The sequence below is a fragment of the Schistocerca cancellata genome, chromosome 1, assembly GCF_023864275.1.
Source record: "Schistocerca cancellata isolate TAMUIC-IGC-003103 chromosome 1, iqSchCanc2.1, whole genome shotgun sequence".
Classification (NCBI taxonomy): domain Eukaryota; kingdom Metazoa; phylum Arthropoda; class Insecta; order Orthoptera; family Acrididae; genus Schistocerca; species Schistocerca cancellata.
Genome location: NC_064626.1, coordinates 778,400,554 through 778,425,997, shown reverse-complemented (window position 1 = coordinate 778,425,997; position 25,444 = coordinate 778,400,554). Strand labels below are relative to the sequence as shown.

The following is a 25,444-nucleotide window of genomic DNA, read 5'->3' as shown; positions in this document are numbered from 1 at the left end:
CATGAGCTGTACAACAAAAAATGCCTATCTCGAAATCCAAAGTTATTACACTACAATACAGTGACGAGAACAGAAGTTCAATATGCAGCAGAAACACTCTCCCTCAAGAACAAAGAGGAAAGAGTAACTCTGAGTAAGATTCTTCGTGGACACAAAAAAATTGGTGAAAAATGGGTAAAGATGAGCAATAAGATGATCTACCAATTTATTAAACCAGTCACAACGGAAGTGAGACAGAGAAGGCAGATGTTCTTTGGTCATCTGGTGAGAATGGATGATTGCAGATTAAAGAAAAAAATCTTCAATATAATTCAACAGAGGAAACCACCCAACTCTTGGTTGCAAGGAATAAGGAAAGACCTCGGTGAACTTCGACTTACAGAAATGGACGCAGTGAATAGGGACAAATACAGAAAGGCAATAACTGAATTCGAAATTTTTCAGGAGGCTCCAAAACCGAAGACCAACGGGAAACTAACAGCTGAACATCTGGAAAAAATGGCAGCAGGCAGAAGAGCAGCCCAAGAAAAGAGAAAGAAAAAAGTGAACATGAAATAAAATTTGTAACGCGGTCCTTAGTTGGCCAATTCGTGTAAATAAATAACATAAATTGTTATAATAATAAATGAAAAGCACCAGTTTGCTTTTGTTCTACAATATTGTAGAACAAAAGCAAACTGGTGCTTTTCATTTATTATTATAATGTTGTTCTACCAAGAACCGACGGAAGATTCTGTTAATATGATAAATTATTATTATTATTATTATTATTATTATTATTATTATTATTATTAAACACCTTCTGGTTTTGAACCTCTGTATGTATCTGAGTGATCTGTTGGTGAGTCTGGTCTGTGGGAGTCTGCTGATGTGAACGTAAAATTTTGGTCGCCTTTTTCTGATGTCCACCTCGAGGTAGGGCAACTTCTCTGTGGCGTCTCTGGCGTGAAGCCTGTATCCTTCGTCTGTGAGTTTTGGTCCAATAATTTTCCTGATAATTTTTCTTTCCTGTGTGAGGATCTTGTCTAGGTCGCCCTTGGTGTGTAGTGTCAGTGTCTCGCAGGCGAAAAGCACCTAAGGTTTGATTATAGTATTGTAGTGACGAATTTTCCATATTTTGTGTTTAAATTCAGTGTGTTGAATTTCGTGCAAAAAAACTCTCTTTCGAGGAAAGAGATCTATATCTGTACTTTTCTGCTCTTTGTGTACTTCTACCTGCCTAGTTGCTGTGGTTTCGTTGCCTGCGGGCAGTACCAGGTCGTCTGCGAACTTCCAGTTCATCCTTGGGCCGTCCTAGTTGCACTGGCTTCCAGTATCCTTGTAATTTCAGCTCTTTCTCCCATTCCACAATGACTTTGTCCAACACTAGGTTGAAGAGGAATGGTGAGAGACGATTACCTTGGCCCATGCCTGTCCTGATCTAAAAGGGTTCAGAAATCCCCCCCCCCCCCCTAAATTTAACTTTTAACTTCGTGTTTGTCAGTGTCTGTTTGATCAGTCGCAGTGTCTTGTTGTCCAGACCTTGTTCGTGTAGGATGTTGAACAATGACTGGCGATCAACGGAGTCATAAATTTTCTTAAAGTCAACGAAAGTGCATATGACTGGCATAATTCTCAGGGCTTTGATTTTCAGCGTAGCGTAGCCTTCAAATTGAACATTTGCTCTGCGCGGGAGCGTCGAGGTCGGAAGCCGGCCTGGTACTCACCGATTTTGTGTTCCAGCTGGTCCTGTGTCCTTTTGAGTAGGCATGCTGAAAGGATCTTGTATGTGATTTGTAGTAGGGAAATGCCCCTGTAAATGTTTACATCTGTGCGGTCGCCTTTTTTATGTAATGGGTGAATCAGTGCTCATTTCCAGTAATCTGGCAGCTTTTCTGATGTCCAGATGTCTGTGATAATCTATGTGAGTTCTCTAAGTAAGTTTGGTCCGAGGTTTTTCAGTAGTTCGGCCACTATACTGTCTTCACCAGGTGTTCTGTTGTTTTTGAGTATGAGGATGTGTGTGTGTACCTCCTCTTATGTCGGGGGTAGTGAGTCTGTGTGCTTCTATGTCGGTTCTTCTTCTAGGAATCTCTCTGTGAGTTCTGGGCAATTCAGAATTTCTGAGAAATACTGCGCCAGCACCTTGCGGCTATCCTTATTTTTCAGTGCCGATTTTCCATCACTTTTCCGAAGCAGAGGTTCGGTGGTGTGTATCCTTGGATTTGTCCTGCAAACGTCTTGTATAAATCTCTTTTGTTATAGTTACAGAAGTTGTCCTCTTTGGAGTCCAACTGTTCTTTCATGAATATTCTCTTGGTTTGTCTGATAATTTTGCGGTTGTTTATTGTGTTTCGTTGAAAGCATGTAAATCTTCTGGGGATTTTTTGCTGTTGTGTTTCTGATATACAACTTTCCTAGAGACGGATGCATTCTCGCAGTCGGTGTCCCATCAAGGGTGTTTGGTGTTCTTCAGAGGAATGAGGGCTTGTGCTTTTTCTGTAATTTTTCGGTGGAAATTTTGCCTGACATTTACATGTTCTTTTCCCAGGCTTACTTCACTCAAGATTCTGCGATCTCCTCTGTGTCAAATTTTGGTGAGAGGGTTTTCTTGCTGAAAGTTCTCTTTGGGATGACTTTGATTTTGATACGTGTCAGGTAATGATCCGAGTCGATGCTGGCTCCCCTGCGTACCTCACATTGTGGATCTCTTTCTGTACTGGGTACAAGATTGCCACATAGTCGATTTGGAACTCATCTAACTGCTGGACTGGTGAGCGCCACATTTTCTGTTTTCTGGGGTCTTTTCTGAGGGATGTCGACATGAGCTTGAGGTTGTTGCATTAGCAGAGTTCTATGAGCCGTGTGCCATTTTCGTTAGTAAATCTATCAGCTGGATACTTTTCAACTGTTTTCCTGTTTCGTTTTTCTCTGCTGATCTGTGCATTAAAGTTTCCCAGGACATCACTTTCTCGATGGTCGACCAGAATTTTTCTGTGGCCTATGGGTCTTTCTTGTTACTATGGTTAGTTGGATTGTGTGCGTTGATCAGTGTGTACTTTTTGTTGGCGCACTGAACCCGCATAGTCATCAGTCGGTTGTTTACTGGTGTAACTTCTTTTATGGATTCGACTATGGTCTTGTGCAGCATGAAGGCCATCCCCAGTTGTGGAGCGCCATTGGCAACGCGCATGTCAGTTTTGCTTTTGCAGATGCGGTATTTGCCGTAGTTCTAGTGTCTTCGTCTGTGATACGTGTCTCCTGAAGCGCAAGGATTAGAATCTTCTGCCTATCGAGTTTTGTCACTAGGTCGTGCAGCTATCCAGGCTGTATGAGAGTGTTTATGTTGAGAGTCCCAAAGTGTGTTGTTGTCTTGAGCGGGAGTTTGCGCCGGCCGGTGTGGCCAAGCGGTTCTAGGCGCTTCAGTCCGGAACCGCACTGCTGCTACGGTCGCAGGTTCGAATCCTGCCACAGACAAGGATGTGTGTGATGTCCTTAGGTTCGTTAGGTTTAAGCAGTTCTTTCTAGGGGACTGCTGACCTCAGATATTAAGTCCCGTAGTGCTTAGAGCCATTTGAACCATTTGGGAGTTTTCCAGAGATCTCTGATTTTCTCTGTATTCGTGGAAGCCCTGGTCCCCCTGAATCCGAATTCCCGGTTGCCGTCTATTGGCAGTTGGATTGTTTACCACCTGGGGTATTGCTGTTATTACTTGCACAAGCGATGGTTGCTCGTAAGCAATGGTGTCCAGCGGGTGTCCACTAAGTTTTTAGAACCAGGGATTGCCAGTTCCTGGAGCACATGTTGCAAAAAATGGCTCTGAGCACTATGGGACTTAACTTCTGAGATCATCAGTCCCCTAGAACTTAGAACTACTTAAACCTAACTAACCTAAGGACATCACACACATCCATGCCCGAGGCAGGATTCGAACCTGCGACCGTAGTGGTCGCGCGGTTCCACACTGTAGTGCCTAGAACCGCTCGGCCACCCCGGCCGGCAGCACACGTTGCAGCCGCACCTCTTGGTGAACAGATGCTGACTGTACTGCCACTTGCTCCAAGTCAGACGCAGCGTGGATTTTGGTTGGCATTTTGGTCCAAGGGTGGTATTTTATTTCCCGCCTACCCTGCATATCTGCCTGGCATTCCCCTATCCGCCACCAGGGGACGCACCAGATTGGGGGGGGGGCTGTTTTCTTTGAACTTATAAATTGCAAACAAAAATTGACATAATAACTCATCTAAATAACTCAAATTATATAAAAATAAATATTTCAATTACTACGCTACTAAAGAGTTGCTTCACACTACTAAAGAGTTGCTTCACACAACATCATCGTTATCACATATTCGTCGAGGAATAAACGGCATAATTACAGTTAAATAGCCTTCGCGTCTTTTATTTATATGACGTATGTTCTTGCACGATAGTCGGCGTTTGCCAGAGCAGGAAGAACTGATACCCCAAGCCAGGTCATCACATTCCGACGGCACTGTTCCATTAATTACAAGACTGACTGACAGAGAGCTATCACAACGAGCGAAGTACCACACTTAACTTACAGGAGGAAATTCTCAACTATGCGGAATACACGCGGACTGCACAAATAAATTCAGAAGCATAACACCTACGATTCATTGACACCGAATGATATCCCCCTGCACATGGCCCAATCTCATTTATCGGACTGCTGATTTCCACGATAGAAATACCACAGTGTAATGGTGTCAGAGTCTTTGTTGACAGCACAGTCTCTCACAGTCAAAAATGGCTCTGAGCACTATGCGACTTAACTTCTGAGGTCATCAGTCGCCTAGAACTTAGAACCAATTAAACCTAACTAACCTAAGGACATCACACGCATCCATGTCCGAGGTAGGATTCGATCCTGCGACCGTAGCGGCCGCTCGGTTCCAGACTGTAGCGCCTAGAACCGCACGGCCATTCCGGCCGGCAGTCTCTCACAGTCTCTCATTATTTTTGTTACATCCAGTGGAGTAAAGCTATGAACTACAAAAACTTCGCTAATGTCAGAACGCAATAAGATTTTCCCTTGTCTCTCTCTTCTGATATATCGGAAACAAATACCGTCTGCGTGTTGACATCGACCATTTGTGATGATCCCATTAAATATACATGTATTGATCCATTGGAGCAGGTGGCCAGTGGTCGAAGTCACTTTGACGGACCTTCGTAAAGTTTTGTCGCCTGTACTGGAGGAAGACCATATCCCACAGACTGTCGATCACAAGGAGAGAGTTCTTGTGTTATTGTTTCATAAGCAGTTTGGTACATTGTGTTTTTGCTGTAACATATCAGGGCAGTGTATGACTATAGCTGAAATGATGCAAATGTGTATCGATCTCCTCACAATACTAGTTTATAGAGTGATGTCAGGTATGAATTCGAACATTGTGATAGTAAATGTGAGTACTATTGCTACGGCATGCTTTAATCCACCAGACTTTTAAATAGTGCTCTATACCATAAATAGCAGGGATGTGTTGTCCACGAATTAATTACTGGTTTATTCACAGGACGGGGCCGGTTCTTCGTCATGGATGGCGAATCTTCGTCTGCGGCGGAGGTCACATCAGGCTTACTGCAAGGTTAGTCTAACATCACTTCTGTGTCTTTTACCTCCAAAAATCCTTAAAGAATTCAAGATGCACATGTAAAACGTTCGCATAAAAGTAAATACACTTGGTACAAGCGCTTCCCACGGAACTCAATCAGATTAATGTGACTCACTGGCCAAGACGTCTGGTGTTTTAGGCTGCATGTTTTATCCCTCTTTTTACTCAAATACGCAATATGCAAATAGTTATAATTCGGAAATATTTTACGAATAGATCACAAATTTCACTGATACAGCACGTGGACCAAGAAATTAAACGAAAATCGAATGTCCAAGTCCGATAAGAGATGAAGTCATCGAAACAGCAAGGTCGTTAATCAAAACAGTAAATAATGAAACACAAAATTACATTGGCTATATTTAGAGACACATCCTGAAAACAAGCAAGTTACATTCGTGGTGTCTCGAATGGAATCTGTGCGTCAGAACATGTGTATGTCAATTCGGTTATTTTGACAGTAATATCTGGCTAAATCTCCTTAAACTACACTGAACCTGTCTCGAAATGCATCATACGTACGCATTGTAATCTGCAAACTTGTAAGGTAACTTCAGAAAGAGTTTTGCAAAACTTAGATCAATCGCGTGTCGGATATTGCTAGAGAATGTCCAATATCATTGCATTGCGTTCTTGAACCATAGTAAAGGATACGCCTGTAGAATAGGGTTTTATTTTCCGTTTTATTACAGTTTTCAATTTTGCCTCCTTAGCAGTTTCTTTGAAAACGGAGTAGCGGTTTTCCCGTATGAGGACGCAAAGAATAGGTGGTAGTTTGTATGAATCAATTTGAAATGCGTCTCGAGTGACCCAAGTGAAGTTGGATCAATGGGCGGAGACCAGAACGCCATGCCTAAATTTTCCGATAACGAACGTGTGCTTTTTATGTTACCTACCTCATATGTAGTTGAGATCAAGACGAACGATATACTTATATTCCTTACCTGACACAGTGGATAAACGAAATGTTCTGTGATGGTTGACAATATTCCGATCGGTGACGTGATTAGTGAACCTTTGTTATATTTTACGACCATAACAGTGGTATTACAGGTGCATCTTTCACTTTCTCGCACTTTGCCAGAACCCGGGAAACGAAGAAGATGGGCAAAAAATTTTTGCATGAGTTCTAAGATTGCTTTCGTGGCACATCCCAAGATGCGAGCTTTCTGGTTTTTGCACAGAGAGGTGATGCATGACGAAAACCGGGTGCTCTAGTTACCGTGTATCTGCATAGTGGTGAGATGTTACGAAGCAGACACTTTGTAAGGGGGTAGGGTTGGTGGTATTTGCTTCATACTTGAAAACTTACGCAACACTGAATCCTAAGGACTGCTGTTCCTGCCTTACATTGTTACAATATTCTTCTTAGTAGTGTATCTCCGTATAGCAGATGATGTAGGAAGACTGTGTGACTAGTTAATATGGTGCGCTTGAGGAAAAAGAATGTGAGAGTAAGGGAGTCTGGCAGCGAGGAAACGAAACGTTCAGTAGGATTTTACTGATAAATTTCATCACCTTTGTCTGGGAATATTTTTGTGAGGTCTCGTATAACCGCGATGTTGGCAGTTCTAGAGAAATATTAATGATCAACATAATTTATTGTGCCTTCGTTGTCGTAGTTACTTATTATCTGCGCTTTTGATAACCTTGCGAAGTGTATTTAATTCTCCTACTTGCACAAAAGATGTTTCTTTTGTATGTATTGCATTTACAAGCGATATAAGGGAAAAACCCAATATTACTGAAATGTTCCAGTAACAATTTGTTAATGATCTTCGATGATTATCTGTATGTTTATTGACAACTGATTGTCAGAATTTATACCTTGAATATAGGATGCCGTCTTGAATCATTTGTCATAGAAAGGAAAGAGGTTCGAGTAAGATTTTATCGGATAGTCACATTAGAGACAATTCGCTAAAGTGATTTTGAGAGGGAACTCGGCTGTGGCCTATTAAAAGCAACCCCCTGGCGTTGTACATCTGCATCTGTAACAGCACATTACAAACGACTGTGCAGTGAATGGCAGAGGAGACTTCCCGTTTTACCAGTTATTAGGGCTTCTTCCCGTTCCATCGGCGTACGGAGCGCGGAAATAATGATTGCTTAAACACCTCTGTGCGAGCTGTAATCAGTCTAATTTTGTCTTCCCGCCCTTACACGAACGACACCTACCGGAATGTTCAAAAGTTCAAATGTGTGTGAAATCTTATGGGACTTGACTGCTAAGGTCATCAGTCCCTAAGCTTACACACTACTTAACCTAAATTATCCTGAGGACAAACACACACACCTATGCTAGAGTACCGGAATGTAGTATGTTTCTAGATTCCTCACTGAAACATACTTCTTGAACACCTGTAAGTAAGTTTTCGCTGTATAGTTGGCGTTTGTTTTTATCCGTCTGACTGTTTTTAAGCATCCCCGTGACGCTCTCCCAAGGGCCGAAGAAACCAGTGACTACTCGTGCTGCCCTTCTTTGACTACGTTTAGGTATCCCTGTTGTTGGTATCTGGTAAGGGCCCAACACACTTCAGTAATATTCTAGAATGGATTGCACGAATATTTTGTAAGCTGTATCCTATGTAGACTGATTGCATTTTCTTAATACACCATAAACGGACAGAAGTCTGACACCTGCAGTACTTCCGATTCGGCCTATGTGGTAACTCCATTTCATACAACTACATATTCTTGCACTCAAATATTCATATAAGTTAACTGATTCCGTTTTTGACTCATTGATGTTGTAATCACAGAATACCACATGTTTTAGGGTTCGGTGCCTCGCTGTGTAAAAACGGAATCCTCAATGGATAACTGTCGTGTCCGTTCGTTTGTCCAACCGTCTGTTAACAACCCTTTTCCTCAGGAACGGGTGGGTGTATCAGGTTGAAATTTATTGCACATGCTTAGGTTTATAGTGACTTCGCAGTGTAATAAATGCAAGTTCTAAGTCAATGAAACAAAAAGGTACGACCATTTATGTCACAGATTTTGATTCTTGCAGTCTCCCTCATCGAAACCAATAGGGTATTTACCGTTTGTCTAGAATCATGAAATGTGGCAAGAAGAATTTTTTCACAGTACAGGTACAGGAACAGAATCAGAAAAATAAAAATTTTCAGTTAAATCAGACAAAAAGAATGTTTCTTTTGTCATTCGTTATGCGACTAGAAACTTGAAATTAAAGCATTCTCGAAAGTCTTGGAATCCCCGGGACCGGTATCTTACCACTATCAATGTCGGTAACAGGAAAAAATCGTGGAGATCCTCTATTGCCGGAATGGATAAACTGCCTATGTACAGTATATAATCAAGTTTTTAAGTAACCCTCAGTGCGCGAGGTCTACTAGCACCTGGCCAATTTATTTTGTTTTTGTTTTTTGAAGACACTGTTTTATGTCTTTCACATTTTAGGCAAGTCGCCAATCTTTGCATCACTTTGAAATATTATGAAGTTTTGACTAAATAGCCGGCCGTTGTGGCCGAGCGGTTCTAGGCGCTTCAGTCCAGACCGCGCTGCTGCTACGGTCGCAGGTTCGAATCCTGCCTCAGTCATGGATGTGTGTGATGTCCTTAGGTTAGTTAGGTTTACGTAGTTCTAAGTCTAGGGGACTGATGACCTCAGATGTTAAGTCCCATAGCGCTCAAAGCCATTTGAACCATTTGACTAAATATTCGTACAGCTTTCTTTTTTCATCCCCCTGAATCGTTACTTAGATGCCAATCACGATTAACTGTAGATTAGTTCTCGTATGTAGGGAACCGAATCTTTGCGAGCAAGTGTTGTTAATTTTCCTGCTCGCCCGCTACTAACGCAGGCGGTTGAGAAACATGTAGGGCGCAATTAATTTAGCAGAACGTGAGCAGCGTCGTGCCGTGCCGCGGCGGGGCGGAGCGGGGCGGGGCGGGAAGAGTGTCAGTGGGTCTAGTGCAGTGTGCCGCGCGCCGCTGGAGGCAGGCCGGCCGGCCTTGCGGCTCGCGTGCCCAGCCGCGCACCGCCTCTTGCGCAACGCCCGCCGCCAACATTCGCCGCTTACGCCGACAGCCTGCCTGCCAGCCGTCTGGCTGATTCCTCTCAGCAGTCTCTCCACATGCTGCCGAGGGCCGAACACACTGCCGTATTTCTGTGTGCCAAATTTTCCTCTAAAGTGACTACAGTATTCTAAAGAAGAACATTTATCCATTTAATCTCCATGCAGTACATTGCGGAGGGTACATCGTACTAATATTATCGATTTTCCGTCCTAATTCCATTCGCGTATTGCCCGAGGGAAAGTGACCACATGCCTCTGCACGAGGGAAATCTATTTTATATTATTCTCGTGGTCCCTACGCGAGATTGTTCTGAAAGCAAAGTTTCCTCGAAAACAGATTATCTAAATTTTAATACAGGGTGGTAGTTATTCAAAGTTTAAGAGCCTCTGAAGTGACCTGACCCTGAGACAAGTAATTTAATGCAAGACACACGGAGTCGAAAATGTCGGGAAATAGCCGTCCGGTGTGGCCGTGCGGTTCTAGGCGCTTCAGTCTGGAACCTCGTGACCGCTACGGTCGCAGGTTCGAATCCTGCCTCGGGCATCGATGTGTGTGATGTCCTTAGGTTAGTTAGGTTTAAGTAGTTCTAAGTTCTAGGGGACTGATGACCACAGATGTTAAGTCCCATAGTGCTCAGAGCCATTTTTTTTGTCGGGAAATACCTCAAAAGTGGATGACAAATGTTGGACATGTGGAGTCACCAGATGACGCACCTCGCTGCACGTACAGCGGTTGAGCCTATCGGCATGTCGCACCTGATCATCACAACCCAAGTATCGGCGTCAGTGTGGATCCGCAACTACGTGCGCGGCTTTAGCGCGTGGAGCTCAGTGTTCTAGTCTTGCATCTGGCAGGCAGCATTTTTTTTTTCATTACTTGTGACAATTATGCGTTTACATTGAGGTAAGATTTATTATTTTATTTGCCGGTCTCAAGGTATCCGCTGGTTTATTGCAAAGTACAGTACAACAAAAATTACTGTATTGCGTCACAAGTAAATGAGCATAAGCTTCCGCACCAAGTCGTTAACAGTAAACAACCTACCATCATCTTCAGGCGAAGATGATGGAGACGCTTCAGGCTAAGACGATGGAGACGCATTCCATCGAAACGTTTTCTTTACTAAATAAAATCTGTAAACAAAAAAGGAGTGCACAAAAGGAAAGAAACACGAAATAAGGACAGCTTTTACTTGGTTATAACGAGGACAATAATTTTGTAGCTTGTACGTTTGCAACAGGCCAAATTTACAAAAAGTGTTCGAAATTTGCACCGTTTTCTCGAATGGAAGTGTTGCGTCGCTCAGTTATCCCATCACACCCAAGCCCAACCGCTGTATGTACGGCGAGGTGCGTCTTCGGCGGACGTGACATATTCGACATTTGTCATCCACTTTTGGGATACTTTCCGACATTTGCGTCCCCACGTGTCTTATATTAAATTACTTGCCTCATCGTCATCTACATCGCTTCGGGGGTTCTTAAATTTTAGTAAGAATCACCTTGATTAGTGGATAACAACAGAAGTTCCATGAGGATTTTCGCGGATGATGCTGTTGTACACAGAAGTCGCAATGCTAGAAAAACTGTGGCGAAATGCAGGAAGACCTCACCCTCAACATAAAGACATATAATGTATTTTGCATAAACAAGCACAAAGACCCATTATTGTATGATTACGTGATTGCAGAGCAAATCACTGGAAACAATCATATCCATAAAATATCGGGGAGTAGGCGTACACAACGATTTAACCGTAGAACACTAAAAAAGAGGAGGGGGATGTTACTTTGTTACTAAACCACCCTAAATTTTTCTATCATATTTTATTCAAAATAAGATATAGTTTATACTTTATGTACTACTTATTTACATTTGTAAGATTTCCAGTGATATGTCACATACAAAATAAATATAAAATCTCCTATTTTACGTCCTAGACTGACAGACTGATGGGAACCGCGTATTGGTACCAGTTGCAATCATAAATATTACGAGTGTTTAGTAATCTAGGGATAAAGCAGAACGATCACATTAAATTAATCGCTGATGCCAGACTGAGATTCAGTCGGAGAATCCTTAGGAAGTGTAGTACACCAACGAAGAAATCGGCTTATAAAACTCTCGTTCGACCAGCCCTTGTTTATTATTTGCCATTCACGGATCCATACCAGATATGATTGATAGAGGAAACAGTGAAATCCAAAGAAGAGTAGCAGATTTCGTTACAGGTTCATTTAGTAAGCGCGAAAGCGTCACGGAAATGCTCAACCAACCTAAGTGGCAGACGCTGCAAGAGAGGCTGTATATATCGCGGAGCGGTTTACTGTTAAGATTCGGAAAGCGTACATTCCTAGAAGAGCTAATCACTATACTGCTTCCTTCTACGTAAATATCGTGAAAAGACCATGAACGTAAAATTAGACAGAGTCGAGCTCACACAGAGGCGAACCAGCAGTCGTTCTTACCGGGAACCATTCGCGACTGGAACAGGAACGGGGAGAAGTACGGTTGCTTGCGGTGCATAGATGTCGAAATAGGAACAGACGTAGCTGCAGGCTTTCGCGAGCGCTGCTTCGCCTTTCTTACAAGGGTTCCCGCTAAAGCACCCCCACATCTCTGTTACACTCTCGTATAGTCTAAACCGACCTTTTTGTGTCCGAACAGCTCGTCTCTGAATTAGTTGGATGTGTATAGTCATGGCTACTTGAAGAGTAGTCGAAACTCCTGAACAAGATCCTACAATTGATCAAACTAGTGTAATTTGTGCGATTTACTTTAAAGCCTTTTTTGTTTTATTTACTTCAATTTTTTTAGAACCCTTCCAACATAACTGAGTCTTCCATTCGCTTTTTCTTATACTGATTTTATGCGCTGGTCGCTCGCATTCCACATGGCTTTTTAGTTATTTCTCTTAAATACTTTTACGATGTGCCATACGTCAGGCGTTCAATGCTAATCTTATAATCAGATACTACACCGTTCTTACCCTTTATTGTAAGCATTATCTTACGTTTATCGACAGTTAAAGAGAGCTGCCATTCATTAAAGGAACTAAAATTTTTGTCCAAGTCTTTCTTCATTTCTTTACTATCGCCCAGCTACGATATTTTCCTGCAGACAACGACATCGTCAGCGAACAGTATTAAACTGGTATTCAACCTATCGGATGAGCCGTTTATGTTCTATTCTGTTTTCGTGGGGCGCTCTCAATGTTACCTTCGTTTCTCTGGAACATTCGCCTCCTAGTATTACTCGCTGTGTTCCGTTAGTCAAATATTCCTCTAGCCAGCCACGTATCTGCCGAGGTGCTTCGTGTGGTCGCTTCTTGACTAGTTGTCGACTATGTGGTACGATGTTTAAGGTTCTTCGGAACTATTCTAAAGGCATCTCGTTATTTGTGTTTTATGACTAGTTCAAGGTGGATAATGTCGCGGGTATTGTTAAAATCGTGAATGTGTACTCTTAAAGAAGTCAGTGCAGGAGGTAGCAGTTAACAATTATCGCGAAGTTAGCCTTTTCACAAAATCCCAGAACGATCATCATCCGCGCTGAACGCGTCAAAATACTCTCTGCCGTCTGTGAAAATAGCCGGTGACGAGATTTTTCGTCTTTTGGTGTGACGCAAAGTTGCCAGTGCTGGTAGCTGAAATATTATCAGTTTACCATATTAAAAAATTGTCTGTAGACCCTTCTTAGAAATTCCTTTTTCCTGCAGTCCGAAAAATTACTTTAAACTGATATATGGGAAATTACGCCTAGACTCTTAACATGAGTGGTAGGTGACCACAGTCAGCAACGTCGTAATACTGCTCTTTTTAAATGTAGCAGCCTCCATAGCCGAGGTCACTAACGCGTTAACGTTTGCCACATACTCCATCTTTTGCAGTCCCCAACAGTTTAGCTGTTTTACTGCTTCCTTACATGCTAGAGCAGTGTTAGGACATCTTCTCTGGCTTTTCCGCTGCCCTTATTTACCTGTTACGCTGCTCTGTCCTCAGAAACCAAGTTGTAAGTGCTAAGTTAATGTCGCAATTCGTCAGATTTCATTAGAAGATACTAGCTTGCGCCCGCTGCTCCGATCGCTTAGACTCTTGTGGCCTGCACAGATTTTTTCCTTTAATGGAATTTTTATGTTGTTCACAAACTGCAACACTTTCTAAAATAATCACTTTCATGAAGGCCATACAAGCATAGTCTTTTCCGAATGTACTTCGGACCAAAGAGCGATTCTGATAGCTATAGTCGGAGGCTTTTCTTAAACCTGCCTTTTGAGTTGTTATGGTGATATTTCTGTAGAAATTTTCGCCCCCCGAACACATTTCTTTGTTTCTAATCAAGATATGTAATACCAATTTGTATACATATAGCTTTAAAAATGTTTTTACATAACGAAATACTTCCTTAAAAATTTTCATCCTCTATTTTCACCACTTTAGGTGTGTGATTCGGAAAATTCCTTCTTAAACGATGCCTGCAGTATAAGACCAACATCCTCTCCAAATATAAAGTTTCCGTATTTAGCAGTTTGGTCTGGACTATGATGAGTCAGTCAGTCAGGACATTTCCCTTTATATACAGAGATTTCTGCTGTGTCCTAAGACACAATGTTTGTGATCGGAGAGAGATAAACTGTTTTAGGTTTCCTTTATTTAGTCATTATTCGTAACGCGAAGTGTCAATGGAACTGTGGTATAGGTGTATGACGGTAGTGATTGAAGTTCTTGAGCGAAGCTCTTTTGGCTGTTAGAGTTGGAGGAAACATATGTGCTATATTCATTAGGGGTAACGAAAACGGATAAAAAGAGCTATTTATTGATACGTGGCAGATACAGCCTGGTTAGCACATTATTGTATTTGTCTTGTTAGTAGCACTTTTTTTTCTACAATTTGGTTATGACTGTCGAAACTTTTGAGGCTGGTATCTCACTACGCCATCTTCAATTCAAAGGTAGTCATTTTCTTTTTCACAATAACTACTGAGCTTTAGTCAGTGTAAGAACGGCTTTTCGAAGAACGAGAACTGTGGTAAAATTTCCTGCCCAGTTGCCTTTTTCTACCCACAACGAAGAGATTTAACGCTTCTGCTCGTGTCGCTGAAAACGAAGTAACCGCACGCTGACAGCTGTCCGATGTGACCGCCCTTGCGCACGTTGATGGAGTCCGTCTGCCGCTGCAGACAGCTCCTGGTCGGAAACCAAAGCGAGAACCATGGCCGTGTGGCGTGTCTGTAGTAGCCCTGCACTTGACCCTACCTTTCGTGGCTCTGTTAATCCCGAGGCCCGGCCGTATGTCCGTCCTGCCGCTCATCTAGTCACCCTTCGCTACTGCGACCTATCGTCAGTTAGCAACGAAATCTGCAAGGTAGGGCCATGTCAGACAAATTCGAGTATACAGTGAGACTTTTAGACAGTCGTTCTTCCCGCGCCCCGTTCTGAAATGGTGCAAGAAACGAAGGAACTGATGATGGTCTAAGAAGTTGCACCACACACAAGATGGCTTGCGAAATATAGAAGTGAATTTAAGTCGCTTGACAGTTCACAAGTGATTGGTCGCTGGTTTGTCATCTCCCACATTTCGTCATTTGATATAACATCTGGCCACCTCTCATTTATAATTTTCCGATGACTTGCAGCTGGTTTACATTCATGTTTGTTACCTTCCATGTTTCGCAGCTATACGTGAGGACTGACTTTACGTTGCTATTGAACAAGCGCAGCTTGGTTCGCCTCGAGATGTTCTTATTACGCCAGACAAAGTGCAGTTGTACAAAGGCTCCACTTGCCTTCCGTATCCGACTCTTTACATCCTCCTCGGCCCCTCCATCTTTACAGACGGTACTTACTAGATATGCAAAGGAGTCTACTTGTTCCAATTTCTTTCCATATACTGTTAGCTTCGCTTCTTTTTCAGATCGCATTCTCATTTCTTTACTTTTCTTAACATTTATTTTAAGTCCTGCAATTTCTGCTTCCTATTTCAGTCCTTTCAACTTTTCTTCCATGTCACGCAATCTTTGCGAGGGCAGACAGATATTGTCAGCAAAGTCAAGGCCTTCAAGCCTGTCTTGCATTCCCCACTGAATACCTCTTCTCCTACCATCAACAACTCTTTTCATTACGCGGTCCAGTACCAACAAGAACAAGCTAGGTGACAGAATACATCCCTGCTTCACCCCAGCATTTGTTTGGATAGATTCAGTACGTTTCCCATTGTGTAGCACCCTACATTCATATCCATCATAGATGGTTTTAATAATATTTATTATCTTTGATGGTAGTACATATTCTTCAAAGGTATGCCACGTAACTCTCCTATTAAGAGTGTGAAATGCCTTTTCAAAATCAATAAATGTAAGGTAGAGTATGTTCTGCCATTCTGCACTCTGCTCAAGTATTATACTCAGTGTGTTGATGAGATCAACACAACTTCTGTGCTCTCTAAACCCAGCTCGCTCTTTTCTCAGTCTTGCCTCGACTGAGTCCTTGATCCGAGTACTTTACTTGGTACCGATAGGAGGGTGATGCCTCGCCAGTTATTACAGTTGGTAGTATCCCCTTTCTTTGGCAACTTAATAATCAGCCCTTCTTTCTAATCCTTGGGTATTTTCTCTTCTGACCATATCTTCTCAAAGAATGAATGCAATAGATTTACGGTGGTGTCAATGTCTGCTCTTAGCACCCCAGGTGCAATATTATCCTTTCCTGGAGCATTTTGAGAGCTATTTTAATTTCAGTCTTAGTTGGTGTGTTTACACTGATTCTGTCATTGGCATCTGGAAAATTACATTGTCTCACCCTCTCTTCAGGTTGCTCTCTGTTTAAGACTTCAGAAAAATGTTTCTCTTTCTCCTAAGTTGGTCTTCATCTATCGTCAGCAGTCGACCCTCCTTGCTTTTCACAGGTCTGTTCTTGTTGAAACCTTTTTTGGACAACATTCTAGTGATGCGGTACAGTTCTTTTGCATCACCCCTTGCTGCAGCTGCCTCTGCTCTCAGAGCTTGCTCATCCATCCACTTTCTCTTATCATTCCTCACACTCCTCTTCATTTGAGAGTCATTAGCTGCATACTCAGCTTGCATTAGAGTTTTCAGCTGTCTTGTTTTACTCATATTTACTTTTGCCTTAATCTCCTTCCTACAGCTGATCAAATTCCATGTACGCTCAGACATCCAATCTTTCTTCAGATGGTTTTTAAAGCTAAGGACCTGTTTGCTCAAATTGCAATAGACGTCCTTAATCTGAGTCCATGTGTCATCAACACTATTTTCATAATTTTCCTGTGCTTCTTGGAGTGCCTCGTAGCGGTTCCTTTGCTCAATACAGAAAGCGTCTTGTTTTGCTGTATTTCTGAGTTTTCCCACATCATATTTTTTGTTCCGTTGTTCGAACTTTCTATTTGTAACCATGATTTTTAGTCTAAAATTTGCAACAATAATGTTGTGATCACTGCCAACATCAGCCCCACCTTTATTTCTCACGTTCATCAGCGACCTTCTAAATCTTTTGCTTAGTGCTATATGATCAATTTGGTTTTCCGTTCTGTGACCAGGGGATACCCATGTAACATTATGGCAATTCTTGTGTGGGAATAATGTACCTCCAATCACCAAATCGTGATCCTCATTTTCATTCATTTCTCCGATACCATGGACTCCCTTTATATGCTCTAGGCCTTCATTGTTCTTTCCGACTTCTGCATTTATGTCTCCCACAATAATCAACATGTCTCTCTTACTGGTACTTTTAATGGTGTCACTTAAGGAGAGGTAAAACTTGTATTTGGATTTCTCCAAAATTTAGCCATCTCACCTCACTAAGTCCGAGAATGTCCAACCTGTAACTCGTCATCTCCTTTGTAACTTGTTTCAGTCTGCTGGCTTCTCTAAATGTTCTAATATTCCATAAACCTATTTTTGCTGTCCTTTTCATTCCAAAGGTCGTCATATTTGAGTCCGTCCGGCTGTTCTTTTCTGCTGTTTCTTTAATCATTTGTTTTTGGGAGTGCCGGCGATTGGTCCACAGCTCCCTAATCTGATGGTGGGCCTGCCACCTAAGAGCCTCCAGACTTGCCCGATTTTCTTTTAAGGGTTTACTCCCCTAGGGCGGCTGGCTTCCCTACGCCTAAGAGTCCCCCCTACCCTTAATTATGATTTGAGATGGCAGGAAAAGGACAGGGTAAGGACAGGCTTGGGATAGGTGAAAAGGACCAGTTGGCCTTTGTGGGACACACTTCGTTTGGCTCCTTCCCCTCGGCCAATCCGGCATGGGTGACCCTTCTGGTAGCTACGCTACCGCCGGCATAGCCCTCAGGATCCAGAGCACGCAAACCACCTCGCCTGCACGGACAGTGCTATTGTAAGGCAGTGTCCCCTGAGGAGGAAATTCCCACAGCGTAATCTAAATGTGATTTAAGTCAGATTGGACATGTAAAACATCGTTAGACGTTAAGCGAGGGTTGTCAGTGGCAGAGAAATATTTAGTTACAGTAAACTGGCTGCTTTATGAATTTGTGTGTTTTTTTTTCTGTCTCCAACAAACAGTGAGAATGTACAGACAGGAATGTACCAATATTTGTCAGAATCGAGAAGGCTCAGCGAATAGCAGCAGTTTTAACCCGATGTGAGTGAGGTCGGGTATGTCATACCCCAGGTGTTGTGAAGCACTGATTATTGTGTGTCATTGTTGTCACACAAATCTTGCTGTCACGGTAGCTGGAGGTAAGGGAGAGAGGGGCAAGATGCAATGTTGAGTTTATTGTTGCGCCAGCGCCAGAGGGAGATACACGTGTACAAAGGTGGCAGATGGCTAGGCTACGTCACACCCGACCTCATAGTCGCTGTTACAGTTTTGAGCATTCAGCAAGTTTATGAGATATAGTTATTTATAGTATTCTTTGACATATTTTTAGATTTTAGATTTCTCAAGATGCCTTATGAAGAAAATGAGCGTCGGCTACAAGAACTGCTAGAAGTAGTTTTAGAAAACTGTTCAAATGTTAGAACCTGTGACTCCGAGGGCGAAGAAGGGATTGCAAAGTTTCTCAAAAAATGTGAAGAAAGTGATTCAGAGCAAGAGGGCATTTTGTATGATTTGGAATAGCCAAAATCTGCGTTATCAGCTCCTAGTCAGTCACCTGAGGTACGTGGGATGTTTTATACGTCCAAAGATAGTACAAAATCGATGAAGGATTGTTCTAGGCAAAGTGTTCGTATTCGTTCCGAGGATATTATTACCAATTCTCCAGGTGTAAAAGGTATTATAAGATAATATCATTATGTTAATTAATCAACGGAATTTTAATTGTGTTAGAATTTTGTATGAAAATATATTACACTTCTGAAACTTGTACTTTTTCTGAGAAAATATGGACACTTCATTATTTCACAAGAAAAAAAAGGTTTTACATCTTAAACATATTATTTTACTCACTCATCTTGTTTAATAGGCACCATTATTAATATCCCAAGAAAAACAATATTTAATACACGATTATAGTGTCAAAAATTCGTCATCAGAGTTTCGCGTATCTCATATCCACCTCATAGCTGGTGTAACAGTTTCTCACCTCATTCACGCTGGGTTAAAATAGTACCAGAATGGAATGGACACAGAAGAGGCAGATGTGAGGACTCTCGCTCTCTCTCTCTCTCTCTCTCTCTCTCTCTCTCTCTCTCTCTCTCTCTGCACAGACCTTTAAAATGGTATTCTTGAAGTCAGCAACCGATAGTTATACTCTTCCTTCTCCTAATGTCTCTGAGGCTACCAGCTCTCATTTTGTAAACCGTACATTCTCCGACCCATTAATGGTGCTACCGGAGGCCTACTTCACAAATATTTTTGTTAGCGGTTCCTGCTGTTTGTTTTTTCTCGTCGCGTTACGATTTACGACGCCGACAGCCGCTAATACTTATTTCTTGGACAAGCGTTGATTCGCGGAGTGATGTAACCGCGTGGCGAGGGGGGATGTGTGCAGAGTTGGCGGTCGTTGGCGAAGTGGGTCTGGGCGACGACGGATCTGCAGGCGGATCGCAGTGCCCGCAGACCTTCACCTACTGCTCTACAGCTCGTGAGCCAGAAACCCAATAAACCGCGCCTGCCGCTGCTAGTGCACCGCGTTCATTATCATCGGCGCGAGCTCACATGACACATGCAATGTGCTCTTTTGTCACCGGTCTCCTTGTACTCTATCCAACTATACGACGAATATTACATTCAGCGGCAAGCTAGTCTCAAGTTTCAGTTTCCATGCGTGATACGAATTACGTAATTATCAAGCATCGGAACATAAAACCGATTTTCCTCGAACACGATCTGTTAACCGACTTTTCCTTTAATGTAATGTTTTTTTTCGTTATTTTCAGGAAGATATTTCATTCAGTATCTTCGGTTTATGCTTGTTGAGGTTATTACGGATTCTCTGCGTTCTCGTGAAATAAAATGTTCGACAGAGATTCGAAGAAACAGGTGAAAGAGTTGTAAAAGAAATTTTCTGTAAACCAATACCTTGTAAACAAGAGACTGGGAGACAGTACTGCTACGGGTTTGTAACACGATGTTATTATGAAGTATTCAAAACAGTGGTTTTTTTCTGATACCTTTTAGGGTTCTGTGCCGGCTGGTGTGGCCTTGCGGTTCTAGGCGCTTCAGTCCGGAACCGCGTGACCGCTACGGTCGCAGATTCGAATTCTGCCTCGGGCATGGATGTGTGTGATGTCCTTAGGTTACTTAGGTTTAAGTAGTTCTAAGTTCTAGGGGACTGATGACCACATATGTTAAGTCCCGTAGTGATCAGAGCCATTTTTTAGGGTTCTGTGCCTCAGTCAATAAAATCTGAACCCTTATAGGGTCATTTTGTTGTCCGTCTATCTATCTGTCCGAGTGTTAAAAACACTTAAAACCCCCTTTTCAGCGTCGGGTAGACGTATCAGGTTGAAATTCAAATCACATACTAACGTCTACAGTTGCTTGATGGTATAATAAATGTAAGCTGCTAAATCAATGTTATCAAAGACATGGGCAGTTATGTAACATATTTTGATACTCTCAAACTTACTCATCAAAACCGATAGGGCCCTTCCGTTGATCTAGAAAAAAATGGCTCAAAAGGCTCTGAGCACTATGGGACTTAACATCTGAGGTCATCAGTCTCCTAGGACTTAGAACTACTTAAACCTAACTAACCTAAGGACATCACACACATCCATGCCCAAGGCAGGATTCGAACCTGCGACGGTAGCGGTCGCGCGGTTCCAGACTGAAGCGCCTAGAACCGCTCGGCCACACCCTTTGATCTAGAATCATCAAATTTGACAAGAAACAAAATTTCGTAGTGCAAACTGAAGGAAAATATCCGAAAGTTCCGCTGTTATACTCTGGTCTGGAGCAGTGCTATACTCTGAAGGACTCTTTGTAACGCAAACGTGTCGATGATGGTAAGCGTGGTCTTGTGACTTTTCCGCACTCTTCTGCTTAGAAGTTACATTTTGAGAAAGTTAGAGCATTTTAGAATTTTCGTATGCTCCGTGTTGTTGTATCTCAGATATTTCAGTGTCGGTGAATACTAAGTTTTAATTGAAAACACTAGTTAATTACTAATAGGTTCAGTGATTGTAATGGAATAGCGAGCGTATGATGCGTTACTGTTATTGACCAATAAATTAGGTTGGTGCATAAGTTCGTAGCGTTCTTGGTTCGCATGTTGGTATTCCGATTGCTGTGTGTTTATTTATCGATTGTCATTTTTTATTTGTGGTTCGCTATTGCTATTAGAGTTTACATGTAGTCTTCTGACACCTTTGCTCCGTGCATGGGGATACTGCCATTGGACAGAGCACGGCGGGAAAATGATTTCCTCGTTTAGGGAGTACAAATGCATGAGGACTAAGTTGAAGTTCTGTAGAGCACAATTCAGGAAATCATGAATACTAATTCCACTGTTATAAGTCCATTATAAAAATTTTTATGGCACAGGACGCATTACATTTTTATTCACCCTCGTATCCAAAAATATAAAAATACAGTGTGTGCTGAAGGTAAGAGATTATCGAAGATTATCGATGTGAAGTGTTCATGCTTACAATACCGACAATTTGTACTTTACAGTTTTCAAGAAATTTCACAAGACGTCTCAAGTTCAGCGCAAGACTGCAGTTCGATGTTTTTTTTTTTTTGTTTTTTTTTTTTTAACAGGACATATTTCTTCTTTAGTTTAAAGGGGGTTTTCAGTGGGAATAGCAAGGACGAATTTACTATTACTGTTTTTAATTGCGTATACTTGACACTGCCTTCAACAATCTTTAGGCATGGCAGTAAAAAATGGCTGCTTAGTGAATTATAGTACTACCATTGAGCATTTAGTCATCTTTTGATCTTACATGTCACTTACTTGCTGAAGGCAGACTGGCTCCAAGCTGCTGTGTCCAGATTACTTAAACAGTGCTATGATGCTTGTCAGTCGTGACTTTTAAAATGAACTAAATTTAGAGTAATATATTTGAAGCGCTTGGGGCTACATAATGGTGAACCACATTAAGTAAATTTTACAGAAGAGACAGATGAATGTTCAAAAAATTTCATAAATCAGGTGATAGACATTACAGATATTATAAAGTACTCCGTATATTAAGGTATTCGTGTAACTTCAAATCAAACCTTTTTAACTACTGCACGTAGCGAAAAACAATATAATGTACAAAGAATACAAGTAATCTTGTAGCTTGTCATTGTATACCATCAAAAATTCAGTGCCAACAATTGCCTTCACTGATCGCAGTTCACGTCGCTCTCAGCGTAATCTACAATACTGTCATCAGTTAATTCAGGTTCATCAACCTGCTGTACTGGTTTGTACTGAGGAAGGGATAAGTAATGTCTATGATGCACCGCTGATATAGGGAAGCAGATCAGTGATGTGAAGCAGCTTCTTATGCTGTACAGGAATAGGCCACGTTAAGCTCATAATCCATTATGTATGTGTAGGCCAGTCACGCTTCTTGACATTAATTTCAGAGAGACTCCGTGAACATCATGCTTCAGGAAAACTGAATCAAGATTTCGGGCCAAGAATTTGAACGCTGTAGCTTCTGAAAAGTTAATAGAATGTCCAACCGTTACTAATTTAACTTTGTTGTGTAATGAGTAAGTCTTCCTCCTTACAGGAGATAAAAGATTCAAAAATTACTAACGCATGAACTTATGAAACTACACTGTACAGTGCGGTAACTCAACAGCTGTATAATGGAGAGCCACAATGACCCCTATAACAGGCACCTAATGATGTGCATCGCAAGTATAACAATCGTTTATGATTAATGGGATCCAGATTAATGTCTCAGATATTGCCCCATAGTTCATTGTTCCATTAAATATTAGTATTATTTAAGAGTACCACATGCACTGCATTTTCATTGTAAGCCACATAATCACATGTTACTGCATAATACGGCATACCGCAGATATAAATTTTGTTGCTGCTTACCTGTAATGATGGTATAATAATATATGGATTTGGCTGACAATTCACATTACAACGTCATCGTCGCCCGAGGACTCAGAACACTCAGCTTGTTTTTTCTTTTTTTTTAAAAAAAATCTGTATGCCGTCATCTTTTAGTTTCACTACTGCACCAGTGGGTTGCCATTCTCCAGCAGATACGAAAAGCATATAAACCTCAATATTTCTCAGTGAGCGGCTTACCGTTATGCAGTCCCGAGTGCCTCATTTGTAAAATAACCTAATTGCTTGCCGTAATTATCAACGACATTTTATAAGCTCTTATGAGACTGTCGTAAGTTCGAGGTTGCCTCTTCATTAACTCAAAATGCCGAAGAAAGAAATATTTCATTTATTCAGTCGTAAGTGCTAAGTGTCAAAGTACGCAATAAAAGTAAATTAGAGCTTGTTTCTTGTTCTTTTCAAGCTAAAATATACAAAATAAAATTACGGTAAATGAATGAAATATGAATGCTGATGAATAATTAAAAATAGTTATATGTTTGAATGTGACAATCATGCTTGTTTGTTCCTGTTTTGGGTGTATTCGCCCTTTCAAATCAAAGTGATAAATAGGGTTAGAAGTGATGATGTAAAAAAAAAATACAAAATCCCGATAAGACCTTGATACACTTTTGCAGTGTGCTAGATCGGATTTAAAAACTTTATTCCCCTCGAATCTATTATCTCAGATGGTCCGTAAGCACGTGTAGTATCTTATACAATGTTCTTTATCTGTAGTATTCATTTGCTAGAAATACATTTGTAATTTGATTAATGTCATCGTATAACTTTGAAACGCAATCGTTACGGAACTTCTGATCCGTTCCAACTGCATGTTAGTTAAGGTGCTTTAGAAGTGTGCATGTTTGCACTAAGACGTACAGAAGACGAATTACTTGACGCGCGCCCGTTGTAGCCTGTAAAAAGTTCGTGCTTTATTTAAATAAAAACACAGTAACGAAGAGTACACGGTATTGTACAGTTATCGCTATTGTGGCCATCCGCAGGAACAAAGCAGCTTAGCGCACTGACTCTTAGTCTATCCTTTCTCCCGTACCGTAGCGGCGGGGCGAGGCGCGGTAGGCCTTGGTCGGCGGATCAAGGCTCGCTGTGCACCAGAGACACACACTGCTGTGCGTCAGCCCGTCTGCCAGATTATATGCAAATGTGCCAGCTGCCAAACTGCCGGCGCAGTAAGGGACCGCGCCGCCAGAGGGCGAGCGTGAATTGCACATCGAGCTGAAAATGTGTCTTAAGTGTTCAGCAAACTCGTTCATTTTTCGTAACTAGTTCACTAATAACTGGTCCTTTATGAGACCTGTCGATTTTTACTCGTTCGCCGTTCCTTTATTTATGTAACGATGTAATAGTGTAGTCAACGGTCTTGCCGCAATGGTAACACTGGTTCCCCTCAGACCACCGAAGTTAAGCGCTGTCGGGCTTGGCTAGCACTTGGATGGGTCACCGTACGGGTGTGCCGAGTGCTGTTAGCGAATGGGGTGCACTCAGCCCTTGTGAGGCCAATTGAGGAGCTACTTGACTGAGAAGTAGCGGCACCGGTCAGATCACGAAAACTGACAAAGGCCGGGAGAGCGGTCTACTGACCAGATGCCCCTCCGCATCCGGTGGCGCCTTAGAGCAGAAGATGACACGGCGGCCGGTCAGTACAGCTGGGTGTTCAAGGCTTGTTCGCACGGTGTTTTTTATATAATTAAGTTTGCCTGGATCGTATTTTGGTATATTTTTCATAGGACCAGTCACTAAAAATAAAAAGACGTCCTTTTTATTAAAAAATGTAATTCAATATTAATTAATCAACATATTCATCAAAACCAGTAATAAAACAGTAAAACCGTCCTGTCTATATGTTGAAAATACTTGCCAAAAACAGATTGTGGATAATGTGAGGAGTGTAGCAGAATACAGTACGACTGTTTTTAATCTTCCTTTGTTAACGTGGCCTTATTTTACACAAGTGGTAACTTGGAATCCAGTGAATCCGTATGATGTGTTAATGTTTGATAGATACGTATAATTTGAATAACTAGGTTATTTAATGCTAAATATTGTAGAAGCAACCTATAAATTATGAAACTGAATCAGTTAATACTTATTTGAAGAAATAATGCATTTGATTACGTCAGTAAACAGATACTACCTATAGTTATGTTTACACAATATAAACTGAACAGTCAGTGATTCGACAGTTATCTTCTGATGGCTCTTTACAATTAACATTCATTCAGACACTGATCACAGGCTGTAAGCAAATTTTTCATTCACATA

General features: G+C 41.7%; 1 protein-coding gene and 1 pseudogene across 1 annotated transcript in view; both read left to right on the top strand.

Annotated features, from left to right (window-relative positions):
* Positions 1 to 25,444, top strand: part of LOC126187399 (uncharacterized) — a 587,650-nt gene that overhangs the window by 544,153 nt on the left and 18,053 nt on the right. Inside the window, exon 4 of the mRNA XM_049928462.1 lies at positions 5,520 to 5,591. Within this exon, the coding sequence (XP_049784419.1) occupies positions 5,520 to 5,591 (72 nt within the window). The remainder of the gene's footprint in view (positions 1 to 5,519; positions 5,592 to 25,444) is intronic.
* Positions 24,533 to 24,651, top strand: LOC126104434 (5S ribosomal RNA; annotated as a pseudogene).